Source organism: Dendronephthya gigantea, unplaced genomic scaffold (genome assembly GCF_004324835.1).
Source record: "Dendronephthya gigantea isolate DGI-Jeju-01 unplaced genomic scaffold, DenGig_1.0 000028F, whole genome shotgun sequence".
Taxonomy (NCBI): domain Eukaryota; kingdom Metazoa; phylum Cnidaria; class Anthozoa; order Malacalcyonacea; family Nephtheidae; genus Dendronephthya; species Dendronephthya gigantea.
In genome coordinates this window covers 672,581-699,199 of record NW_021163038.1, presented here as the reverse complement: position 1 = coordinate 699,199, position 26,619 = coordinate 672,581, and the positions used below count along the sequence as shown (strand labels likewise).

Genomic DNA, 26,619 nt, shown 5'->3' with positions numbered 1-26,619 from the left:
ATTATGCGTTTAAGAAATACAAAATGCAACGTATTGAAGGGATTTTAAAGCATCCAGTTTGGCTTCTGCGATCAACTGCTTGAAAAGCTGATCTCTATGGATATTTTGTCAGGATATCATACCCGGATGTTGTTTCTACCATGAAGACGTGATAGAGTTCGGATGCAGATCATTAAATGGAACAAGAATGTTCATAGATCATGACCTTTTAAAACGTGATTTCAAAATGAGGCGTATAAATGACAAAAATGTTCCGTTTCAACTTCCAAACTAAGCAAAGCATTTCTAAAGGCGTTTTTTTAGAAATAATGAGCTTAATATATCGTCGGTGATTACCAATATATCGCCCAGTTTCCTTACAATTTCATTCACCCAGATATGATTTCCTCGCGACATAGTTGGTAATCGACTCGTCTTTATTAATTGGTTCGTTTTCAAGTAGTATTAAGGCCTAATTTGTCTATACGATGAATTTTGTGCAGTTATCATTCTGACGAATGCAAAGGAGGGCCTATGCCGCAATCTTCCCCCTTTCCTTTCAGGGAGAAATTTGAAATGTCACTGATTTGTATGTCGTATGTGTGTTCATACGTTCACATACGCCAGGATGAGAATCCTATACGACTGACAAATCGCATAGTGTAAATGAGCCTTTAAATGCATCTGAAATGAACTGAAATGTGCACTTACGATATTGTGAGAAGTCTTGACTCTGAAGATTCATTATTAATTGCATTCTTCACCGATATTAAGCCTCGTGCTTTACCCATTTTTGAAGGAAATAGGCACGGTTTGTTATCCTTAAAACATAAACAGTTGCCTTTTCTCGTTTCATTGTTTTAACAACAACTCAATATAAAAATACACAAGCCTCGATTGTGCCTCGCTTACCGGCGGCGCATGAAATATCATCGCGTTTTACACTCACACAACCAACAAGTTTAGATTTTATCGTGTTTCAAGCAGTTCTGGCAATATAAAAAGTCTTTGATAGCCATTGGACTATCAAATATTTTTGGAAGTTTCGAAATGAAATGCCTTTTAAGTGCTTTCATATATAAGCAGGATGAATGATTGTTTTTTTCGACTTTGGTATTTTCTGATATTTGCTGTATTTTCCTTCATTATTTCAGGCAGTTTTTGCTAAGAAACGAGGGCATAGCACAGACAAATCTCACAAAATACGCGATATTTATATATGGATCTCAGTGTTAGGACTTTAAAAAGGTCCAATCTTTGTGTCCTTTCTATAGACTGTTTTGAAAGATGGAACATAACCTATGTTATAGGTCCTCCTGGATAAGTCAACCAGACAGCTCTAGCTAGATCTTTGAGATTTAGAAGCAGTGGTTCCCTTGCTGGGTTACTGAAAAGCGCCGAATTTCATGTTATTCTTTCATGCACTTAGACAGCCGAAGCGAAACCAAAATTGCTATTTTATGTTGTCAACAGCTTAATAAGATAAGGACCTTAAGGGTCAATTTAAGTGTTTTCTCCATGTCAAAAAACTCTGTTGAACTCTTTTAGCAGGGTCACAAAAACCCTGCTAAAAAGATAGTACTTTGTCTCATCATTCTCCAAGATCCATTGTCTATTTCCGAAATGCAAGACACAATACTTTTAGCAGGAATAACTGCAGACATAAACATCCTACGATCGGCATTACCACAACTAGTACCAGGTGTTATAATTCGTGATAAGAGCTTGTTTTCGTTTATGTCGTATTTGTCGTATAAACTGTTAACTGTTCACATCAGCCCTACAACCCAAAAGGGTGGTCAGCTTAATTCCACATAATTATTTTATTGAACTCAAATCTTCGGAGAAAATCCACCGACAAATATCGTTTCCTTAACAAATCTCTAATCTGCTTAGGAACCGAGTTTGAGGTCACGAGTTAGGCTCGTGAGTGTACAGGGGGTATATCACATCTCCAGATGATCCTATCATTACAATCCCTAAATTGAACTTCACTCGAACTTGCGTAGAAGCTCAATGCCACGCCGAACAGGCTTGAGCGGGTAAAACCAAGGACAAGGTGTTTCCGAATCGCAAGTTTTTTTAAGTTAGGGACTGGTCATAATTTAGCAGGGGGGGTGGGGAGGTGGAAATAGTGGGGGGGTCACATATTTTTTAGCCAGAAAAAAGGGGGGTTCATAAAATGTTAGACAGTTATAAGGGGGGGGGGTTGCTTATTTCTGGTTGTAATTATTTCTTTTATACATGCTTAGACTTTGAGTTGCACTGCATAAGCTTTGCTTAGAACATTAAACAAAATTAGTTATAGAATTTAAAATGAAAAGTTATATAAGTCACTGTGTTAAAATATTTATATTTTAAATAGCAGGGTCTTTCACTAGAAATAACTAACATATTATGTTTAAAACCAAATTTTAACATATGAATATGTCAAGGGTGGGTAGTATCGGAGTTGTTGGAGTTTGCAACTGTAGCGAACTACAATTTGCGAGTAACTGTATAGACTACTTTTTAAAACTGGTAGTTTGAAGTTGTCGCGAACTATATTTTCTATATTAAAAGTAGCGAAGTAGTTGATTACTTTTTCAACAACAATCGCTATTCGCCACTTTTCGATTTTTTAATATCCCTCGACTATATACTCTATAGTTCATACACTATAATACAAAACTAGTCATTTAATATACCATGTCAAATCTCGTTTGGACCCACATTTTGTTCTAGAATTCTTTGGCTCATCCGCCATTAATCCATAGTATCAGAATATATGAGCATATTATGCTTAACATTTCATATGTTTAAAACATGTGAAATCAATATAAATTACAAACACGGATACCAGGAATTTTGTTGTAGCGAAGTAGCGAATACTTCGCTACATTTTTCTAGCGATATAGCTGTACACGTAGTCAAAAGAACCAAACTACATATTTTTGACAATAGCAGTAGTTGTAGGTGACTACATTATTTTAAAATAGCAGTAGTTGTAGCGAACTACACAAAACTTGTAGTCTACCCACCCTTGGAATATATATAAGTGGACGTATATAAATTAATTTTATTACTTTATATAAACGTTGTCAGAAAAATTTTTGAAGGTGTAATTACTATTTTGAATTGACGGTGCAGATTACAGTAGTTTCTCATTTTGAAGCAGTGTTTATCAAAACGTTGACGGATGGGGGGGGGGCATTTTTACCGTCTCGAACAAGGGGAGGGGGCATGATTTTTTGTGGATAAGGCAAGACAGGGTTGCAAAATATCATTCCTTAAAATATTGAATTACACCTCCCCACCCCCCCTGCTAAATTATGACCAGTCCCTTATTTGACGCGGAAATTCCACGTCTTCAATGAAGTTCATAAGCGTGACCTTGCCATTTATTTGCCAACGATATTCAAGTTTATCATTAATACGCCTACTAAACCTATATAAGAAAAAACTAAAACGACAGGTCCATTTCCTGATAGTTTAAGTCCCAACGAGGACTTGTTGTTTGAACCAATTTAGTGTCAGCTGGCATGGGGATTCTTTAGTGAACATGTTCAGGCGAGTTTCTAAATAATTCCGCGACTTAAAGTAGTTTTGACTGGCATTTGACAGCTGATGCAATTCATACAAACAAGATTTCCTGCTTACTGTAAGGTCATTCAAAGCCACGACATTAATGAGATTAATGGCTCGAGTGCAAGGACCTGCTGAAGATCGCAGAGATTAAATGATGAAGGATGTTTTAGAGAGGAAGTTATACATTATTCAATATTTTCTAACTTATATACTTGGTGTAATTATAGAAAACAGAACTTCAAATATCCCTTTGAACATGTTTAATCATATTTAATAAGCAAGTTTATAATCAAAGACTCAAGCCCGTATAGCCTAAACGGTAGATAAGTCAAAATTAGGTAACCGACTCTCACGTCTCTCTTGAATAAGTCTACTTGAATATTATGCACTGAATATGTAGTTGTAAACACTAAACAGTATCTTTGTATTAAGGTTAAAGACATTCCGTCCACTTGTTAAATAAGACGATAGACTTGCTTTCTATTTTGAACTTAAACACCGTTTAGCTTGATACAACCTCCCCTGAAGTAAATGAAGGATAAGAGCGTTCAAGAGCCTTGTCATCCAGCCAATTCGTTCAGTCTTCCCACCATTGATATTTATTTACAAGATGAATATCTCTCTAGGACTAATGTTATGAAGAAATACGAACAGTACCAGACACCTCAAGCGACGACAAAACAAGTTACGAAGTATAGAAGGACATGTACACAAACTTGCGCGATCTGGGGTTTTTTTTGTACAACAAAATGCAGGTAAATATAGCATGCAGTTCTGTTCGATGCTGTTATGTTTTATCACCAAGGAAATAATATAAGGGGCCGTTACAAGTGGCGGAAATTCCGTTAAAATTGACTCTTCTTCCGGAAGTGCTGGTTCTGTCGAGCTAAAGAGTAAATACTGATTACATAAACCACAGCGGATGGCCGTGGGAAATTTGAGTAAGAGGTGGACATGGTGCATGGACTCGAGCACCCGCGAAGGACGTGGCAGCCGCGCGAGAATGTCACGCAAAAGCCTCGAGCCCAGAGTATTGCGTCCACTTGTTAGAGTTCACTAAGGTTTATTAGAGATTACTCAAGTCTCAAAGACAGCGGAAATTCCCAGTACTGTTATTATGCCGCACTGTCCCCTCCCCCTTTCAAAGAACTTGCTTTCTTTGAGTTTTTAAATGCACTTTTTCTCCAAGCATTAGACTTAGAGCTAGGCTCATCATTTTAAGTACGAAATGACCGATTAAGTACGATAATAAATAATTATTTGTAGTGCTTGTTATTTTGTGATCGAGAACTTTGACCAGCGTGCAAAAAGCATCTTATTTATTCACACTTTCAGCACAAGGTCATACACTGCGTACGTGCCTGCTTATAAAATGGTAACGAAGACAAGAGTTGTTTACGTATGCAAGACTGGATGGAAACAGAAAGGAAATGAATGCACTATACGTAGGTTCATCGGATATATCGTATGCTCGACCTTGGTTACAACGAGCTATAGTGAAGGTCGAATTTACCGGTTTACCCTAAACATTTTATCGTAACTTTTTCAGCAATATGTACTGGTGGTTGCCAAAATAATGGCGTGTGTATCTCTCCTAACGTTTGCAATTGCACGGCGCAGTGGAATGGATCTAGTTGTCAACAAGGTTGGTTGCTTGCCCGTCAGCATCATTTTCAACGGCCGGACAAAGCGAATGCAATGAAAAAACAGCCTTTACTCACGCTGAGAGTGAAGTTGGATCTTTAATTCACACACACAGGCGGTGGAAACATTGCTAAAACGTTTTTGTATACGTTTAGATGTGAACGAATGTGATCCTAGCAGTGATATCTCTCATGGCTGCCAATATAAGTGTGTCAATTTTCGAGGCGGCTACAACTGCACTTGCGGGGATGGTCATTTTTTGGCCTCAAATGGAAAGAACTGCACAGGTATATATCTTTTTAATCCAAACGAAAACTTCACATGCGAAACAAACGAGAAAGTAGACAAACAAAAATGTAGAACAAAAATGCTGAACTTTCTCTCAAACATTTCCTAGATCATGACGAATGCGCGGGGAATGTCCATCATTGCCAACAAAGATGCCTTAATTTTGCCGGAGGATACAGTTGTGCCTGTCGACCTGGATATAGCTTGAATATAAGTGATAACAGAACCTGTAACGGTAGGTCTTCCGACGAAACTTATTTGTGTTCTTCTCTGGCTCTACACAAGCCTAGTATGAGAACTGATCAGTGTGTACGTGGTGTGTATCAGTCCACCATGGAACATTCTTAGCTTTCAAAGAAAAATGAAGACATTGAATGTTTGTTTCTGCCAAGCGGATTGGTGCCATGCGTCATTCAGTAAAAGAGTTTCCCGGTCAACCTGAAAATATCGTTCTTATCAGAGTTTTCATCCCTTTCCTAACGGTGAAAATGAATTTATCGAAACAGAACTCGTTTAAGACAGTCAAGGAAACATTTTCCGAAAATTTCCTGTTTCACATCAGAAGTGGGGACAAGTAAAGCTGGATCAAACAACAATACTACCCTATTCTTTCTAGGTCATTTGTGTGAAGAAGTTCGTGGTCCTGTACATGGTTCAATGCGGTGCACCGGAAATACAACAGATCACATCTGCACTTTTTACTGTGATCCTGGGTACGAATTATTAGGATCAAGTAACCGCTCATGCAGTGCTACGGGAAGGTGGACTGGTGACGAGACTATTTGTAAAAGTATGTCTTTACTATTAAACCAAACAAATAATGTAAATCTGTGATTCTCAGTTCATTCTTCTCTCTTTTTTTCTCCAGTCATTCACTGTCCCAAGGCGCCCGCACCCCAACATGGTTTTGTTTATGCGCCATGCTATACGCCGTTCAGGTCGGAGTGCATTGTGGGATGCATGCGTGGTTACTTCATGGAAGGAAGCGCAAAGATATCTTGCAACTCAAGTGGTGATTGGCAGCCAGAAAATATCCTCTGCACAAGTAAGTTACATTATAGCAGACGTTCTCCATTATTATAGCGTAATAATTTCTATGAAACTCTATATTTCTTAGAAAGTACAGCGTGCGAACGAAACCCATGTCAACATAACGGACTCTGCATTCCGTTGAGTTTATCACGCTATGTTTGTAACTGTTCCAACACGGGATACCGAGGGACGAATTGTCATGTAGGATACATCGATGCTCCCTAAATATCGACGAGTAGCAACTGGAATCCCGTCGTCACCATTGGAATTTCGATCTTCGCCTTTGTCTTCCGGTTACGTAATCCTTACCCCCAGCAGCCATGACGTCATGTTTACTCCAACGTTTCTTGTATTCAATTCCTCGTCTTCTGTCCAGTCTCTCACGATCACGACGAACAAGGTTGGGATAAAGTTAATTAAGTATTCCATATCCGGTCCAAACGCCGTCGAGTTTGCTCCGCCCGGAAATGACGTCATCTTTGTTGACGTCGTCAAGAATTCTACCAATGAAAAGGTCGGAAACTCCACTGCGACAAAGCTGAGACTACCAATCGGTTGTAATGAAATGGTGTTAAAGAAATGCCCATCTGGTAATGACGTGATCGTATCTTCTTCAACGAAGCCATGGAAAACCACGGGGTTAGTGACGTCATCAAGTGGTGTAATCATAGTGCATGCTGGGAAAACAGATTTCCCGATGTCTCTTTTAGGCGCGAGTTTTCCGAGGAACACACAGTCGGTTGATGAAAAGTGCTATAATAGTCAAAATTACTCTGTCGAGCAGTTAGCCAGAAATCAAGTTTTGACAGAGACTTTTTTGTACTCTTTGAGACACAGTTTTCCAAAATGGTTAAGGGTGAATTTACGACGCGAAATTCGAACAAAATCAGTCCACTTATCCGACATGAGCGCGCAATTTTTGTCCGGTAAAAAATTACCACATCATACCGCGCAAGGGCAACCCATTTCCGATGATTCCTTGTTTTTACTTCTACGATCTTCTAACATTAACGTGACTTTGGAAAATGACGGCGATGTTTTGAAGACACGTGATGGGAATACACTAACCTCATTGGCTGTCGATCTGTGTAGCGGGTCCCCCGGGACAGTCATCTTACGTGCCCCACGCAAGCACGAGAATCTCATCCAGAATGCTTCGGTTTTCAAAAGACTGAAACTTGATGGTTGGAAGATGACCGTTTTTTCGCTTCAAATTTCCAAAACAAATTCCATACAGACTCCGTTTGGAAAGCAGAGCTTTTGGAACGGCGAGAGACTTATAACAGGTGATTTAAAAAGGAAAAGTAACCTCGCTGTTGTAGCCAAACTAAGAAAGTCGTTTACTGGACAGAACATCACTTCATTTCTTGAATTTGATGGAACAATGGTTATTGCTGTCGACGACTTGGATAATGTAAGTTACGATGCATTTTCAGAATGCTTTCCTGTAGTATCTTTACAAGCGTTCATATTGTCGTAACTAAACTTATGACTTTCACGTTCAGATAAGACGATTTTTAATGTAGCTCAGACTTAAACTATATAGGGAGGTAATTGTAGAATACTTCCTGCACTGGATTACGTTTAAACTTACGTATGTTTCCCACAATGTTTATTATTAGGTTTTACAGTTCCCGTTAGACCAAATGTGGTTGGTACATCTTTACGGCAACATTAAATTGACGATACAATTTGCGGTGGAAGGAAAAATGACGAATATGACCTTAAAAGCTGCTGAATCTATAAGTTTTGCAACGTTTGGAGGTTTGTGTCCGTCCATTGTTTAGCCACGTCAACATCTGTCGTTTTTGCAGAACGTAGAAAAATAGTGAAGGATAATAAACAAGAAGTTACTCTGCTCTTTAAAGGATTTCTTAACAAATAGGCCAATTTTTTCGTCAATTTATGAGTTACAGTAAAGCCAACTTATTTTTATCTCAACTTATTTTTAACCACTTATAGAAAGTTCAAAAGGTGACAAAAAAGTTGGCCAAAAAGGATTGTACCTCTCAAATTCCTTCGAAACCAACCCTTTCATCGACTCAGACCTGGCAAAATTTGTCGAGACATCTCCTGGCGATGGAATCCAAGCTTTCATTGAAACGAATTTGCGGTCGAGACTCACAAACAAGTCCTCGTCGGATCAGATTAAGTCTGTTAACTTGGCATTTCGTGGAGTTCTTAAATTCGGCCCGTTGCGATTTGAAGACTTTGGTATCGTATTGAAAAAGCAAAACAAATTGGGCTGGAACGACGAAGATGTTGATATCAGGGTAAAGGGTAAAGCACGCACCGACATGGCTCAAAAATACGGCATATTTAAACCGAAAAATCTGAATGTGGATCTTCGAATTTCAAGCCGAAACAGTCGTATGTCGAGAGGTTCATTTGAAAGCAATGTTGAGCTTCTAGGATTGCAGGATTTGGTGAATGTATCTTTTGGAAGAAACGGATTAAGATTCAACGCAACCGGTAATGTGCATGGTGTCTTTGAAGCCGACTTGAGTTGTGTTTCCTCGTTAGAATCTTGGAAAAATCAAAGGTTCGTTGTATCGGGCCAGTTTAAATCGGGTGCAAGCAGTCTTATGGAGGATCTAGGAAACGTTTTGAACGACTATGCTTTCAAAGTTCACGACAAGGCGATGAAACGGGTTGCCTTCTTCGGAAAAAGAACCGAAAGAGCTAAATCTCGCCTTGATAACGTTTTGGCTGTCGTCGAAGGTAAACAAGACGACCTCAACAAATCGCTGGCCGCGTACAATGACTCGATAAGAAAGTTAAGGGCAGTTGAGGCACACTTTAAAACTCTCCAAGGAAATGTTAGTCATCGTTTAGACAGTCTTAAAGCGCGCCTCGATAAATTTTGCCCTGAAGTAAAACAGTGCCCGGAAATTTGTCAGACCGGCGTAGTTTGCAAGCATTGCAATTATGATAGCTGGGAAGTCTAAAAGGAATTGTCTGACCACTTGTCACAAAACCGAAACTCTTCTAGTCAAAACAAATGCAAGTTATGTACCTTGCAAACGGCAAGAATGTGTCAGAGTTTATGTAAAAGACGGTCTGGTTGTGAATGGTTTGCAGAAGACTCTGTACAATGTACAAAAGGATATATTTTCGTTTGGAAAGAATTCAAAGGGAACGAACGGTATTATTGTTGGTGGAAAATCTGAACTATTCCCTGGCACAAAAAAGCGAGATGTGTGTGGATATTCTAATAACATTAATAATCTATATTCTGAGAAACTTTGCGAGCAAGACGATCGCAATGGCCACTGGGATTGCAACATCCGCACCGAAACCTGCGCCACCTCCGGTCATCGTTACGAGAAATATCATGCGCCGTACACGTGCCAACGCCCATGTGAGACACACGTGACCACGGAGAATATCACGAAAAGCTGTTGCGCAACCGTCCCGTGCGCTTTCAAATCGGTCGACCGAGACTGCGTCGCGAAAAATGTCTTCTGCAATAAGATTCGAATCGAAGCGTTGGATAAACTAACCGCAAATGAATCTAGCTTTGATATTCGTGATATGCTTAAGGAAGTAGAAACAACCAGAGGTGAATTATTTTATTGGCAGATTCAGTCGCGCATTGATGAAATTCGGCTGAAATCTGCGAGGAATCTTTTAAGCCTGGCACAAGACACAGCAACACGCCTTCAAAAGGCCTACGATAATAGTTTGAAGTCAAACCTGAACATTTCGAGTTCGCTTGTCCAGAAATTGAACTTGAAATGGATTCTTGATGAAAATAGGCGAGGAATCGAAATCCATAGCGCAAGCTTTGAAGTGGAACTTCAGAAGGGTGGGAACTATTTGATCCCTGTTCAGTTTATCTTAAACGTTAACGGTACGCTTCATGAGTTTAAAGCGATTATTGATTTCCGAGAAGTGAACGCGTCCCTAAGCGGTGTAGCAAAAGATATTTTAGACTTGTATGGGAAACGTGGAGTAGAAAACGATGGGAACTCGCGAAGGAGACGCTCAATCGACAAGGATCATGCCCTGTCGAGCTTACAAAAGTACAATGCTTTGTGTACACGATTCATCAACAATGAACAGGCTTTTGAAGATATGAGTAGGTCGCTGTTCAACCTCACGACAGAAGCGAAAGAACTTATCAAAGATTCTCTAAAAAGGAATACATCTCTTAGCTCTTTTAACGCCAGCCATATTTTCGAAAACTTTAACACAAGTCAGGCTTCTTCATTTAAGCTAAAAATTGACAAAGAATCGTATTTAAGTAGTCTTAAGAACGACAAAACTATGTTATCTGCGCATGCACTCCACGACGAAGCACTCAATGATGGCTATAAACCCCTGAATTTAAATTCGAAAGTACTTTTCAAGAACTGGTTTACAGCCATGGAGAAAATTTTTGAGGTCGTGTTAAGGAACTGTAGTGGTTTTGAAGATTGTATTGTATTCATAACGGACAGTTTGTTCGAGATGAACGAGGCCTCGGGTTTGCGTGGATCGCATAAACTTCGTGAGATGATCGCATTCCTCCGGAAAGAACTCGGCCGCCTGAGCATTAATACCGAGATCTCTTTGAACGAAGCCAACGAAGTCTCGTGGAATATATTAAACACTTTGAATGATATGAGAGCTGTTAAACTATTCTGCGCACAGGCACCAAATATTACGAAACAGCCCGATACCTTTACGGACGTCGGCGAAGGAGAACCGTTGATTCTTACTTGTAATGCAAGCGGAGATTTCCTGAAGTTTAACTGGATGTATAATGATGATTATTTAACCGATCAAACATCAAGAACTCTTTTGATAACTGAGGCTAAGTCCACGCACTCTGGTAATTACAGCTGTGTAGTCACGAATCACGTTTCCATGGAAATATCATCCCCTGCTACGGTCATAGTCCACCCCGCACCGTCCATTACCGTTCAACCAATCAAACGCCTGAACGCAATCGTTCGGACCAATAATTCGCTCCGATGCTTGGGCGAAACCACAGACAAAAACATGACGTATCAGTGGTATTTCAGAGCAAAGAACTCCAGCGTGTTCATGAAACTACGCGGTCAGGAATTTTCATATTTGAATTTCATTCCGGTAGAGATTCGCCATGAAGGATGGTATTATTGCAACGTCAGCAACCACTATGGAACTAGTCGTTCTAGAACTAGTTACATGAAGGTCCTAGATTTTTCTATGCCAGTCTCTGATATAAAGTTATCCGTAAGTTTGTCTCGAAGTAAAAAGAATGTGAGGGCTTTTAGACGATCAGAACCAGATGAAATTAGCTATGAGGAAATTCGTTCAAAGCTTTTGTCGCTGTTGTCTTTCTATGGCAGAAAGAAGTTATCTGTTCGCGGTAATGCAACAACAACCTTTTCTAATGGTACATCGTCTGCTTCTGGTAATATGACCTCGAATTCATCAGCGCAATTCAACCCACAAGTCATAGATTTGAAGATAAACAAGTGCAGTACAATACCATTGTCTCAAGTTTGTCAGTGGGTGTTCCGATACGTTGCCGACCGTGTGTCCACTGGTAAGGGTGGAAATTTCGTAAAGGATGCGGGCGAGTTGATTGGCTCGTTGCGAGAGCTCCGTGCGGCTATTGGTCGGTTGGTAAAAGCGGCAAACGGTGGGGCATTATATTTTGACATTGGTGACCAGAGATTTTCCGTGGAAGAAAATTCTGTTGGTGTTGAAAGCGTGACAATGGCTTGTCCTCAAGGAAAGAAACTGCAAAAGGACTTCAGATGTGGTAAGTTTTTATTTCCAGCTAAATCAAGCTATTTTCATGGCCGCCCCGAGATATGCATAGAGTTTTGTGCACGATGGATGGAAATCCAAAATATCCAAGGTTTCTGTCGGTTTGAATGTTTGATATACTACATTTTAAATTGTTGGTGTTGTTGAATTTGATAAAGCATAGCACGAGTGAAAAGTAATTTCTTCATGTAGTTGATTGCCTTCCTGGATATTATGGAGTAATAGATGAAAATGCCATAGCAACTTGTGTTGCATGTCGGGTGGGTATGTACCAACCATCCAGTGGTCAAAGAACATGCGTTCAGTGTCAGGAGGGCTTCACAACCGTGGAAGAAGCCGCCATTGACTTGTCCCAGTGCAAAGGTAGCTCGATCAAAATTGATCTTCAGATGATACATAGACAGCTTAGTTGCTCGTGTATGGATAAAAGGCCGTTTTTTTGTTTGTTCTTGCAATGAGAAACATTAACCTTCTTTTTTCCTTCGAAACAGTCATCTGTCCAGCTGGTACTTATGGTAAAATCATCGATAATGTCGGGAAATGTCTGGCCTGTCCTGGTAATACGTATCAGCCAATGAGAGGGCAATTTGAATGCCTGCCATGCCCCGATGGTCAAGTGACTGCCACCAAAGGAGCTAGGAACATTTCACAATGCCTTCCAGGTAAGTTTTTATATTATTACGGAGACTGGTTCAGCTCGAATTGGATTTCACTTAGTCGTCCAGTGCACATAATCAGTTCTTGTTCGAACTGATCTCGTTTACACACTGGAGAGAAAATCATGATTGTTTACGGTAAATAAGAAATCAATGTGGAACAATCTGGCCTCTGCAACGTAACTGGATGACATGCAGAGCCTGGAGGTTTTAAAACTCTGAGAAGACAATAGAAAACCCTGATCTTTTGATGATAGCTAGATGACATTAAAAACGGCGAGATTTTTCGAGATAACGAAAAGACAGTGAAATATTTTTGACTCGCCAAGATGGAAGACATTGGAATTTTGAGAAGACTTGAAAAGGCATTTTAAAAAAGATTTTGACCATCGAAGCACACGACATGATGAGAGCTGTATGTATTATGTATGGTTGTATTCATTACGTTTTCTACTATATTTCCTTAGAACCAACTACGACAAAAAAACCTACGGAGAAGCAAAACACACAAGAGAATACAGGGACAAGTAAAGAAGAAACTAATCCAACGACAGATGGCGGAGGAGAGCCAGGAAAACTCGGAGCTCGAAAGGACGCGAATGAGGAAAATAAAGCTGCTGTCATTGGCGGTACTCTTGGAGGATTCTTTGTTCTTTGTAAGTTAAATAGACCTTTACATCTTAGCACGTTTGTCTGCATTCCTGAGTTTCTGTGACACCACATAAACTTAGTGTAGTAAAGCTTTCTTTTCAAAACCCATGGCTTTCCTTTCAAAAACATTTTCTCACTTTATTGTGCAAAAATTAACACGTTATTCTGTTACTCGAGAAAGCAAGTTTTTGTCACAAGTATTGATTATTCTTTTATATTTTTACCAAAGGCGTTCTCCTGATATTTTTCTTCGTGCAAAGATATCGGACCGCAAAGAGATCTGATGAACTCGCCGATGATAAAAATATCGTCTCGTCAGATCACGAAATGGAGTTGAATGCCTGGAGTAATCCAGCCTTTAACGACGAGGTGTGTAGCAATGACGAGACGGAAAATAGCGAGAATCTTACGAACACAACCTCTGGTGATCCCGAGGATTCATTGTACGTGATAAGCCCGACTCCGGCTCGTTCCGAGAAGGAAGCGAGCGACCTTTCGGATCCCGTTGTCCTTCAGGTACATATGGACTACCAAAATAGTTCAGCTTGTAGAAATCCGCTGTACGAAAGCAACCCGGCTCATGATCTCGTCAATGAAGGGCCTAAAGGGGGACAGGGTGAATATTGCGAACCCGTGGTATCGAGTACGGATGGCATAACCAAATACGGTAATCCGCTGTACGAGGAACTTGAAAGAGAGAAGGCGCAGAAGGGTTCAACGCTGAAGTTAGATAATGATGAAATTATCGATGAAGATGTTTAATAATGCAGTTGGATAAGGGTTGGACAATTTGGACAAGGTAAAGTGTAAATAATTAATTTAGATTGCATTCGCTTGTACCTTATAACGACAAAGCAAATGCTATAAAAACATACATACATAGAAAAAGGGAGAAAAAAACATTTGTAAATATTCTTGTTCTTAAACGCTTTTGCGTTGATTCAAATCCCTGATTATGAAAACAAATGGATTATAAACACAAGTATTTTTATAATCCACGCTAATTTTGGTTTATATAATATATAAATGTAATGACGTGAACTTTGTAAAAGTTCAAATTTTTAGATGTTGAATAAAGTTTTTTGTTTATAGCCGTATGCTCTGAAGGTTTATTTTTTCAATCAAATCTTTTTAACCCGGAAACATTTTATCTTGGCGGAAACTTTTGAAGCAGCCTTTTGTTTTTCTTTGTTCAAGAATCAGTGTGGTGGTGTTCAGAAGCTCTATTTGACAATAGACACAGATAAGATGTAGACACAGGATCAAAATTAATCTTTTCAAGATTTTTACAGATATTAGATTGTTAAACTCTAATCCCAAACACTTATCAACTTCCGTCATCAATCACCAAGTTTCGTCACAACTCCTGTTCCTACAGTTTTACTGCCTTCCCTCAAGGTGAACCTGAGGCCAGTTTCTAGAGGCATGTCCCACATTAGTTCAAAGTTAAGGTTAGCATTCTCTCCTGGCATCACGAACTGTTTGTCTTCAGGTAAAGTTATGGTGGCTGCGACATCTCCTGTTCGAACGTACATTTGTGGCGTGTAGTTCGTCACAAACGGCTTGTGTCTCCCTCCTTCCTCTTTCTTGAGAATGTAGACCTGGTGAAGTACAGAAAAGAAACTTCATTTGGTTCTGTTTCATTCATGGGAGAAAAACAACGTCTGGCTTCGCACTCCTCGACTCTCTTTCAAGATGTTCAGTACTAAAACTTTATGCATTTACACCTAAACTAAACTAACTTTATTTATACTGGATAGCTCTATCAGTTCTAAACTCTTCTTCCTAGAGGTCCAGTAAGGATCATCTCTTATTGATCCAGTGTTACTACAGGAGGAAACCTAAACTAAACTAACTTTATTTATACTGGATAGCTCTATCAGTTCTAAACTGTTCTTCCTAGAGATCCAGTAAGGATCATCTCTTATTGATCCAGTGTTACTACAGGAAGACCTAAACTAAACTAACTCTATTTATACTGGATAGCTCTATCAGTTCTAAACTGTTCTTCCTAAGGTCCAGTAAGATCATCTCTTATTGATCCAGTGTTACTACAGGACGGGAAACCTAAACTAAACTAACTTTATTTATACTGGATAGCTTTATCAGTTCTAAACTGTTCTTCCTAGAGGTCAAGTAAGGTTCATCATATCTTATTGTAACTACTACCGGGGAAATAGACTATTTCTTGATAAAATTGTATGTAGAATTACCTCAGCGGAAAATTTTGAATGTGAAGTGACTGAGCCGGGCATACAGAGCACGACACCACGCTTCACTTCATCACGCTTTATACCACGTACTAAAGCACCCAAATTATCACCAGCTTCACCCCTGTCCAACGTCTTGTGGAACATCTCAAGTCCTAAAGTAAGTAAAACGATTCATATCGGTCCAGTTACACGCTGAGCTCGAAAGACATCAGTCCAGTCGTACACACTGAGCTCATACCTGTGACTACAGTCTTCGTCCCACTTTTATGGCCAACGAATTGAACCTCGTCACCTTTCTTGACCACCCCCCGTTCGATACGGCCCGTCACGACGGTGCCCCGACCGGCGATCGAGTAGACGTCTTCGACCGGCATGAGAAAGGGTTTATCGAGGTCACGTGGTGGTGTTGGTATGTACGAATCAACGGCTTCGAGGAGTTTCTTCACTGATTCGACGCCGAGCTCTGGTTCCCGGTCCTCCAGCGCGCAGAGAGCTGAACCGACGATGATCGGCGTGTCTTCGTCGTAACCGAACGTCGGGAGAAGTTCGTTTAATTCCAGCTCGACCTTGCAGTGAATAAAATGGTTCACAAACGTTGAACTACATATATGTACACTGGAATGCGAACTGCGAACTTGGGAAGGAATTGAAGGTGAATCAAATGTGTAAGTTAATACGACTTAGTTCTCCAGACTTAACTCTCCTGAGGAAAGCCTTAGATCGATCTAAACATCGTGTTTTAGTCTATTTTAGGCAGTTATTATACCATATTTGATGCGAAGTTGTTAGAAGACTCTGCCATGCTGCTCCTTGATTTTATCGGAACGTGTCTTCATTCCCTTTTAGTGTTTTTGGAGAGCGTTTTTAAAGAGTTATAGGCAGAAATATTCAACAAAGTTCACGTTGTTTTGCTAAACTTATCAGACGACGTACCAGCTCCAACATTTCTGGATCTTCAACCATGTCCGCTTTGTTAACATAAACAACCAGTTTTTTTACACCAACCTAAACGATTCAAATCATTGCAGATTTGCAGTAACGAACACGGCTCTGGTTCAAATGCACCCAAAATAAATGCGCAAATGCAATCATTGCCTTCGAATGACTCGCAGCTATGTTGAATGACTACAATACCTGGTTGGCAAGCAAGAGATGTTCTCTGGTCTGAGGCATTTGACCGTCCGTGGCAGCAACGACTAAGATCGCACCATCCATGGTGGCAGCGCCAGTAATCATGTTCTGAAATAATACAAACAATTTCAGGGCGGCGATCATTTCGGTTACTCCTAGACCATGCGTTAACAGCTATGAAAATAATACACAGAAATAATACAGTCTGTTGCTGAGACATGCTGTATGTAACTTACCTTGATGTAATCTGCATGGCCAGGGCAATCAACATGACCATAATGTCTGTTTTCTGTCTCATATTCAACATGAGCTGTATTGATGGTAATTCCTCTCGCTTTCTCCTCTGGTGCATTGTCAATGTCTGTGTATGATTTGTATTTCGCTTGACCAGCACCAGATAGAACTAAATGATGTTGGGCAGAAAGACAGGTGTTGTTGCTGATTTTAAATATTATTCACATCTTATCTGAGAATTATCATCTGATCATCAGATGATCATCAAGTCATCTTGATCATTATATGATCATCAACATCATCATTGCATAATCACTATCTTTATAATCATCTTTATCTGACCATAACTATCATGATCATCTGACAATGATTATTTTCATTGGATAATCATCATCATCATTTGATAATCATCTCCACAAGATAATCATCAGCTAATCATCTAATCATCACCATATCACCAATTTCTTCAGAACCACTACAAACAAACCTTTAGTAATAGCAGCAGTCAATGTTGTTTTCCCATGATCAACATGACCAATGGTACCAATATTCACATGAGGCTTCTCTCGACTAAATGTTGCCTTCTCCGCATAACTACGAACTGCAAAAACAAAATGCCTCATCCTATTACAACACCTCATAGTATTTGAGAGGCCGTTTTAATAATTTGCTTGAAGTATTTGCAACCTACCTGATGCTATTCTGTATATATAGATGTTCTTGAACTAAATATGAAAAAGATATTAAATTAACCGGTGCTGACTCTAACAAGGGCTGATATCCAACACCTATAGCTTAGACAAATTAAGTTCAACTAGCCCACGGTGAACTATATGTCTGTACATCCTAAGTTCATATACAATATATGTGTACAATATATGACAATGGTCAATTTTCTGACCTTTAGGGAAGCCAGAGTGTTTGAACACACACATTTTGGCAACGTTGAAAGGGCTAAAAAGTATAAAAAAACATAAGACAAACATTTATAGAAACTGAACGATCAATAGCATATTAGATTCAAACTTATCGCACAAATTATAAACCTCTAACATCTGACAATCAGTTTAAAATATGCGTTCTGATCAAATTCATTGCGTCTTAAAAAATTCCACATAATTCAGATCAAATACCTGAGAAATTCGACAGGACACGAGCAAATCCACGATACATTTTGGAAAATTTGAAAAGGCTGTAAGTTCTATTCAACCTGATGTTTCAAAATCATGCAAATATATTGAAATATATTGAAATGCACACACGTGCAGGGGAGCGCAGGGGGGTGACGCGCATCGAAGATTTTGTAATAAAAAATAATCTGGGGTCAAATGGCTTGAATTTTGGTTTTAAATGAGCATAAAACTTCGTTCAAATTCGTCGAAATAAGGTAAGAACAAGCTATTTTATATTTGTTGTTGGAAATAAAGCTCGAAATAGGTTTTGGTAATTGTATAAAGGTGAAAATTTTAAATTTAGCCCAAAAATGACCCCAAAATGGCAAGGGTAATTCTGGTATTGAATGTTTGGTAATTTAGTGCGTGATAAATGAATAGATTGCTTGAGGTGCTCTGAAAAAAGTTGTCGGTAAATAAAAATCTTAATAGCTCTACTGCGTATTTACTAAATTTCATTTAATTTCTTTAAAATAAGTTTTTAAATCATTTTTAAACTATTGTTGTGCCATATTTCATAATAAAACAAGTAATTTCACCCCCCGGAAATTTGACCATGCCTTGAATTCTGCATTCAATATGGCGGACGGATTTTAGAAGTCTTGTGTTGTTTTTTTTTCGTGGATTCATCAGAAGGAACAGTTCGTTGATATTTCTAGAGAAGAGTAAGACAGTATTTCCCAATCATAAGGCATGTCAAAATTATTCATCACTCGTAGTGGTTTTCGAACAATTTGGAAGAGAAATGGCAATGGCTGTTGCGTTATTCAGACCGTCAGTCGATCAACCCAAGTACGGTTCTCTTCTGGTAATGGCCAGAACGTAGTAAAGCAATCCTCAAGGATAAAATGGTTTTGGATGCCGGCTGGGTTTGGATTTGCTCTAATCTCGGTCATTCAACTTCGTCACATTCAACAGCGTGAGAGACGGAGGCACGCCCCCCTTGAGGGAGTGGCGACCCAAAGTGGTATACCCCCCTGGCAGGTGAACTTGTTCAAAGTTCTTCCAACTCGTGCATTGTCGAGATTTTGGGGCTCTGTTCACGACATTGAATTACCGACCGTGTTAAGGGGTCCTGTGGTACGCCTGTGGACTTGGGCATTCAACTGTTGTTTGGAAGAGGCAGAAGAAACAGATCCGAGCAAATACAAGAATCTTGGAGAGTTTTTTACCAGGAAACTGAAGCAAGGTTCACGGGATATTGATAAAAATAGTGAGCTGGTAGGTTTTGTGATTGTATGTATTACCATGTCAAAATAATTCATTGTTAAATCCAACTTGTATACATGTATAAACTATTCAACAATATAACCTATTCCTAGGTTAGTCCAGTTGATGGCCGTATTTTACATTTTGGGAAGGTCACAGATGGAAAACTCGAACAGATTAAGAGTGTCCCATACAGCCTTGAGAGCTTTCTCGGGCAGTCGACGCTGTCAAATGCTGACCACCCAACTCCAGACAATCAGCTTTATCAATGTGTGTTGTATCTGGGTCCTGGAGATTGCCACCACTTTCATTCTCCAGCAGAGTGGGACATTGAAACTCGAAGACATTTTCCAGGCAAGCTGTATTCGGTGTCGCCTTGGGTTTTGAAGGGCTTTCGAGATGTGTTTTGCACTAACGAGCGAGTCTCGTTATATGGTAATTGGAAACATGGCATCTTCACAATGACAGCTGTTGGTGCTTACAATGTTGGGTCAATTAACGTCCACTTTGATGATGAATTGAGGACCAATCAGAAGACAGGCGAAATGGACAAGTTTCATGAAAGGAAGTTCAATAAAAGCAAGTTTCTTGGGCGAGGTGATCACATTGGTTGGTTTGCAATGGGATCTGCTGTTGTTTTGATTTTTGAGGGACCGAAAGATTTTGAATTCACAGTTAAGATTGGACAGAATATCAAGTTGGGACAGTCACTAGGCTGCAAAAGGCTTGCAGGAAGACAGGATTGTTGTTAATAAGTGTAGATTTGGTTTATAAGTTAATAAATAAATGTTAGTTTCAGAGATGATTTCACTTATTGCAGGAAACCTTCTTTTATCAATAAGAACAACAACTTAAAAAGTATGCAAGAATATCGAATTTGTTCTAGCTCTTATCTATCGATATATAAAGATTGTTTATTATGTATTTAGCTTGGAAAGCAAGAAGATGAACAAAAATATACCACTGCTTTCAACAGTAACACGCAAACATACAATGTACACAATGATTTTGTTAATGCGCATTCATCCATGCGTGTCATAATTTAATTACATTGGATTTACAATTTACAAGAACACTTTCAAATCCAACTAAATAGATTGGTTTAATAAATAGTATCATTCAGCGTCTTTGAGACATTTTCCGAGCCCGTGAGCGAATTCATTTTGTCAAACTGTGAACCTCCACAGCCTTCTCCTGTAGAACGGCTGAACCTGACCGTCCTTCAAACAAACATTACTCATACACTTCAACGTTGTGCAACCACAGTCGCTGTCTGTCTTGCATGTGCTAAATTGATTTACACACTGGAAAAAAAGAGAGAAAGGTATTTAAGTTGAAAATTGCTAATTTTGCTGTAATTTACATCGATTTTCCTCTTTTGCGATATGTAAACGAGTGGATAAGTTACGGATGTGTAAATAAAGGCACTTGTGTATCAGAGCATTCATATAACTATCCACCTGTTCACATCCTTCAAAAGAAGACCATAATTATATTGACCTATATTGTATTGGCCTATTTTTAGATAACCTGGTAATTAGTCTGCTAATGAGCTAACAAGTCGACCTAATGATTATGACTAATTAAATATAAGCAGCTGATGAAATAACGAGTGGCTATTAATTTGGTATAAAACAAGCAGCTTACCGCTGATCTCAACTGCCGATCCAGGCCAATCGCTTCCTCAAATCTCGGTCTGGCCTCTGACAACTTTGATAGATTAACAACAAGTAGCAACATAGCCAGCATCTTAAATGTAGACCCAATCATTTTACCGCGGATGTGTTCTTTCTGTATAAAGAGAGAAGATGCAATTGAAACACAAAATCTGATCGCAAGATCTGTTTATAGTTGAGGCAAAACATCGTCGCATCATTGCCACAACACTGATACTGAAAATGACACTGATTCACGGTTTTTGTTCAGCTGGTTTGCTACCAGATTCCAAACGCCCCACTGCATGTTTGCGTTGCATGTTTTGAACAATTTGCCGCTCAGGTTTAGCCATATTTTTCTTACGAGAAAGCGTTCCCTGCAGCATTTTAACTCGTACTCACATTTGTCATGTAATCTCCCGTTCCTTCGCGATGCACAATCTGTTGATTGCACAAGATCTTCGCTTATTTTATACCCCTTGTTTTAATGTTGATTTTCCAGTGTGACATTGACTTATAACGTCAAAAAACAGGTTTTTGTTGATTTTACACATGGTGGAGATTAACGCTCCTCGTTTCAACGTGTGTGTAAAAGCATAAAAGGTTCAAATGATTGCAAAACAAATGATTCACGCATCGCCTCGCTGTGAATGAAAGGAGAGTCTCCACAGGGCTATTCTTTTCTTCTTTGAAAGTCACATGCAGTGGAAGTTCAACAGTGGAAGTTTAACAATTGATTTGCAAAAGCATAACATAGTTTGTTTACTAGAAATTTCTACAGCGAATTGTGATTTGGGAAAAGCAAAATGTCGAACTGCATATTTTACACCAGATATTTCACCTCGATAACATTATCATCATAGTTAAAATTTGCAGAAGAGCTTTGACAAGGCTTATAGATTGAGAATTACTGTTAATGTCGGTGAAAATCGGTATTATATGTTTTGCGATGTGGACGTTATCTTTCTTTTGTAAAACCTAGCTTTTCGCACAGTGTGATGCTACATTATGCCACACAGAAAGATGACAAAGGCTTCGTGCAGTGGGAATAGTTTATCAAAAAATCCTACAAGTCGTTTTCAGGCTGAATTTATATGATAAAATTAAATGAAGAATGCAGTTTGGAGTCATTATAGGGTCTCTGCCGAAAGTGCAAAGTGCAGTTGTCATTCTGAGTATGAAATTATTAAGAAAAACATCTATAAAGAAACCCTGTACAGCCTCTGCTATAGAAATATTGTTTTTTAATATCATCCATTGTTTTCATCAATTGCATGTCTCAACAGTATTTTGATATCTCGGTGAAACAACTAGACACGGTTTCGCTTATTATCCGCGCGCATTTTTCATGAAATTGAACCACGCATATGACATGTTCCTAATTGTAGGCATTTTGCCGAAAAATATTGGAAAATGAGTTTGCTTTCTGTACACCGAACGCGTGGGGGTTTTTTCGGCAACACTTAACACGGACGCCAACGTAAATTAGTACAGCATCGTTATGAATTGTGCACATCAAAGGTTTAGCAGCAGTTGCTCTTTGCAATTTTGGAGTCACTTCGCTTGAGACCGGGTATCCGATAGTATATTTTCCGTATTGCGACTTTGTAGACAAGTTCCGGTGGGGGATATTCCCTCAATGAAAGAATATCTATCTATTCCCTACCAATCAGATTGAAACGCTTAGAATTTCCTTATAGGAGAGTGTTAATTAATTTTCGGCTAGATTAATAGATTCTCTTTTCTCTATTGCGGTTTAATTGATGTTTTCTTCAATTGCTTGCGATGCCGAGTATAATTCAAGCATATAGGGAAAGCGCTGATAATGATGACGAGCATTGTTGGGGTACAAGAGCAAGGCATTGTTGTGGTACAAGAAATAGAATTATTTTTAAAGCGCCTGCCACGATTATCGCTTCTCTGAAAGACACCCATAGGCCATACCTGGCTGTATGAGTTGCAACGCGCTCGTGCTGGCAAAACGCTGTACAAAACGAACTGACATTGTTGACCCAAACCATGCGGGATTTCATATGAACCTTTTTGTCCTGCTGTTTCCATCTCGTGCTGTTTTGATAGGATTTCAACTCGGTCAAAATTGTAGAGTTTTTACAACAGAAAATAACGGCCAATATTTGTGAAATAAAACCTCTTAACAAAGTGACAAATTTAATTCGACATGAGTCTAGCTAAAATCGTGTTCATGCAGTTAAAACGAAGCTATAGCAATATCTAGCTATCACCGTTTACAGGCTTCCGTACAAAAAAATGCATGACTTTTGATATCTCGTTCTCAATATAACTACGGCATGGATTTCTCCTGTTCCAAAACAAAAGAAATGCAATTTTGTCATAAATTTTGACATGAGGTAAACAGGATCAACTGTTCAAATCTTTTACTCCACGTATTTAAGATCACTCAATTTGATAATCTTGTTCTTTGACTGAAACTACGCTGCATTTTATGCTAGTGGATTACCCGGGTAGTAAAACAAATATCATATATATATATATATATATAACTGTTACCTCTTGAGTTAATAATATATATAATGCACTCCCACAGACAGTGAAGTCCTTCCTCTTTTCTTCCTTAACTGAACGGTATCACTTGATTTCTGCATGCCTGCCCATTCTTCGTCCTTTTATCCTCCGCGCCTCCCCGTGGTACGTTTAAAAACACGCGTTACGGAACCGCGGATCTCGGAGTGGAAACATGGACGATCCGATTTGGAATAACACAAACCAATGGCCATAAACCACGCGCAGTTAAGATAAAAATCATTTAAAGTGTTTTAAACAGATTAGTTGGTAAAATTGTCTCAGGATATCGTCCTAAATTTCACTGAAAACACGTCATGAAGTTTGGTTCTAATTTGGTTCCTAAACTGCCCGGATTCAAAGTCCACACTTGTCTGAATGCTGGTCTTCCAATAGCGCTGTCTTTACATTTTGACGTTATTGCAGTCATTAACCAACCACCCACTCGATTAACCTTCGCCTTAATTAATATTACTTCTGTAAATCTAAGATATAATTAATAAAACAGCCGGTGGTATAGCGTCCAAACGACTACAGAAAGCGTGCAGGAAATTGGATTGGTCGTTTGCCTCCATGAATGGACGCGCACATATATTGCCTCTTTATTCATTGTCTTTGCTGTCGAAACGATCACTTTCTGCAGATGTGGTTCCGCTTATTATTGTGATTGGCGTGAAAATATAGGCATTCCGTTTGTATGATTATATATATTGTAGAGGCAAATGTATATGAAAGCTGGCTGATGGGTCTAATTATTCACCGTTTTTTTTTGTTCCGAAGACATGCGTGCAATTATATTTGTTAAAACGCCTCACCGTTTTCCTTTACAAAGAATGAAAATAATATGAATATAAATAAACAGTTTAATGATTCTCTTCAATATTCAGATTTTTGAAGGCTTAACTTTTGATGTGCCTGGGCAAAATAACGAAAAAACCTGACGTTTTAAGCCCCGTTTACACTACACTCGATTTATTAGCACGGCACGGCTAAAATGGGCACCCGTGCCCATTTCATCTGTTCTCGGCCTTTGTTTTGGTAGCCTGAACACTTAAAAAATTGGGTACGGGTACCGATTTTAGCCGTGCCGTGCCGATAAATTCAGTGTAGTGTAAACGGGGCTTTATTGAATATTTCGATTGATACTGAGTCGCTTTGAGGACCTCCAAGTGCCAATCAGATGTAATCATAATATTTATTACCCTGACGACACATTAATATATGAATAAATACGTTTATGAATCATTTATCATCTTTTTTCTACTCTGTAGTGTTTCCACGATAGAGTACCCTGCAGTACAGAATACGCAATACACATGAATTTCAAATCTCCAGGTACGTCATATTTTTCATGCATATATATCTTGATTTTTATATATATTTTGGCAACGCATTCATTCAATTTACTTGTGGGTGGAACGCTCGACTGCCAATGTCAATAAATATATATTGCTGCAAGCATTTTAATGGGAATCAAAGATGTTTTCTAACTTTCTACCGTCACGTTTTTCTTCTATTTTTTCTCCACTCACGTTTATGCCATATGACGTTCAGCGCGCAGGCAAATTATCCGAAATTACGCACATCCTTTAGACAACTACTCCAAACCATTAAAACAACAATCTTAAGTGATTCACAAGCAGTTGAGACTCCCGTTTGAGAAGTAAACATTATGACTAGATTTCGGTTGAATATATTTATTGTCAATACCGTTGGCAGACTAAAAATGCAAGCCGATGTATTTAAAAGATACACCGTGTATAGCCGTCCCTAATAGTAATACTCTAAGAAGAGATAAAGTTGATAAACATGAAAAAAGGCAGATAAAACTGCTGTAAGACCCTCTGTTAGACCTCCTGTTAAAAAAAGGAAATGAATTATGGGATCTATAACGAATCGCACTAAAATGGGTTTGTGCGTTTGTGAAGCACCGGGTTCCAAAGTCGTTGGAAATCGCACGCAAGCTCGTGCTTCATGCAGGTTTTTTTTAAAAGAACAACTAAACATAGACAATAAGAATCGTTTGCAAAATATTTCAAACGCTCAAACGGCGGGCGATGTAAGCGGGAACATGTGTGAATTATGCTTGTCAACAAATCTGCATTTTTAATACGCGCGAACCTCACTCATGTCGTTGACCTTGAGTTGCAATAAAGAAAGTTCACCTTCATTTTTACCATGAGCCAGCATTAAAACTTATCACGCCCACTCTGCCTTCAACATATCATAGCACGTTCTAGAACATAAATAGAACGATTGTCGGTAAAAACGTTAATTTTGTATCCAATAAATTCACAGCGGTACGCACGTTTAACACGATATTATGCAGCAGATATTACTCGTTTCGCAATACAGGAGTTAAAAGGTTTTGAAATCTGGCTTGAAAAACCTGTTTTTGGCAGGATTTTCACTGGTCGAACTACAATAAATGTAAAGGTTCGCTTAGACTGTCGAATGCTCGAGAAATGGGAATCGCTGTAAGGAAATTAGTGTCTTCTAACCGAGTTCATTCCTGTATTATTAAATGCCTCTTCTCTTTTTCTCCTGATCTTCCGCGCTTATCCGAAAAAAATTTACGACTTCCTGTTTTTGGTATTCATGTAAAAAGTTCTGTCAAACGTCAAGGTATCCTGGTGTTAATTGTTGCCGTATTTCGAAGGACATGTTGATTTTGGCAACCTTTAACAAGTGCTGTTGCTATAGACATAGATTCAAGATAAGTAAAGTTAACATAAGATAGGAGGGAAACAATGGTCGTGTTCTTTCATTATGCAATGAATATTCATCGATGCGATACACTGTCATACTGTGTCTGTTGATTCTAGCACTTGAGTGCCTTGCTGGGTTTCCTAACTGGACAGCAGTTTGAGATGCTTACAATAGACACTGCAGTCAAAATACG

At 39.0% G+C, this 26,619-nt stretch overlaps 4 protein-coding genes across 4 annotated transcripts in view; 3 read left to right on the top strand and 1 right to left on the bottom strand.

The window, feature by feature from the left end:
- The first annotated feature begins 3,415 nt into the window (after nt 1-3,415).
- Nucleotides 3,416-14,624, top strand: LOC114523855. Its single transcript, XM_028544898.1, is given in 16 exon segments — nt 3,416-4,301; nt 4,882-4,991; nt 5,096-5,191; nt 5,346-5,477; nt 5,588-5,713; nt 6,095-6,268; nt 6,347-6,523; nt 6,596-6,735; nt 6,737-7,924; nt 8,133-8,274; nt 8,473-9,454; nt 9,456-12,247; nt 12,448-12,618; nt 12,747-12,917; nt 13,379-13,567; nt 13,792-14,624. Coding segments are annotated over 16 exon segments (7,347 nt in total). The 5' UTR covers nt 3,416-4,077; the 3' UTR covers nt 14,325-14,624.
- A 182-nt stretch (nt 14,625-14,806) lies between these two features.
- LOC114523850 (elongation factor Tu-like) lies at nt 14,807-18,426 on the bottom strand. Its single transcript, XM_028544894.1, has 10 exons — nt 18,274-18,426; nt 18,042-18,094; nt 17,832-17,865; nt 17,628-17,741; nt 17,143-17,309; nt 16,910-17,014; nt 16,709-16,780; nt 16,014-16,341; nt 15,776-15,927; nt 14,807-15,163 (listed from the first exon to the last, which is right to left on the bottom strand). The coding sequence occupies exons 1-10, from the start codon at nt 18,311-18,313 to the stop codon at nt 14,903-14,905; spliced, it is 1,326 nt and encodes a 441-aa protein (XP_028400695.1). The 5' UTR covers nt 18,314-18,426; the 3' UTR covers nt 14,807-14,902.
- A 460-nt stretch (nt 18,427-18,886) lies between these two features.
- Nucleotides 18,887-20,488, top strand: LOC114523851 (phosphatidylserine decarboxylase proenzyme, mitochondrial-like). The gene is made up of 2 exons (XM_028544895.1): nt 18,887-19,533; nt 19,635-20,488. The coding sequence occupies exons 1-2, from the start codon at nt 19,006-19,008 to the stop codon at nt 20,271-20,273; spliced, it is 1,167 nt and encodes a 388-aa protein (XP_028400696.1). The 5' UTR covers nt 18,887-19,005; the 3' UTR covers nt 20,274-20,488.
- Nucleotides 20,489-24,988: 4,500 nt separating this feature from the next.
- The window catches only part of LOC114523847, a 33,499-nt gene continuing 31,868 nt past the window's right edge, over nt 24,989-26,619 (top strand). Inside the window, exon 1 of the mRNA XM_028544890.1 lies at nt 24,989-25,052. The gene's annotated coding sequence lies outside the window, so the exon portion shown is untranslated. The remainder of the gene's footprint in view (nt 25,053-26,619) is intronic.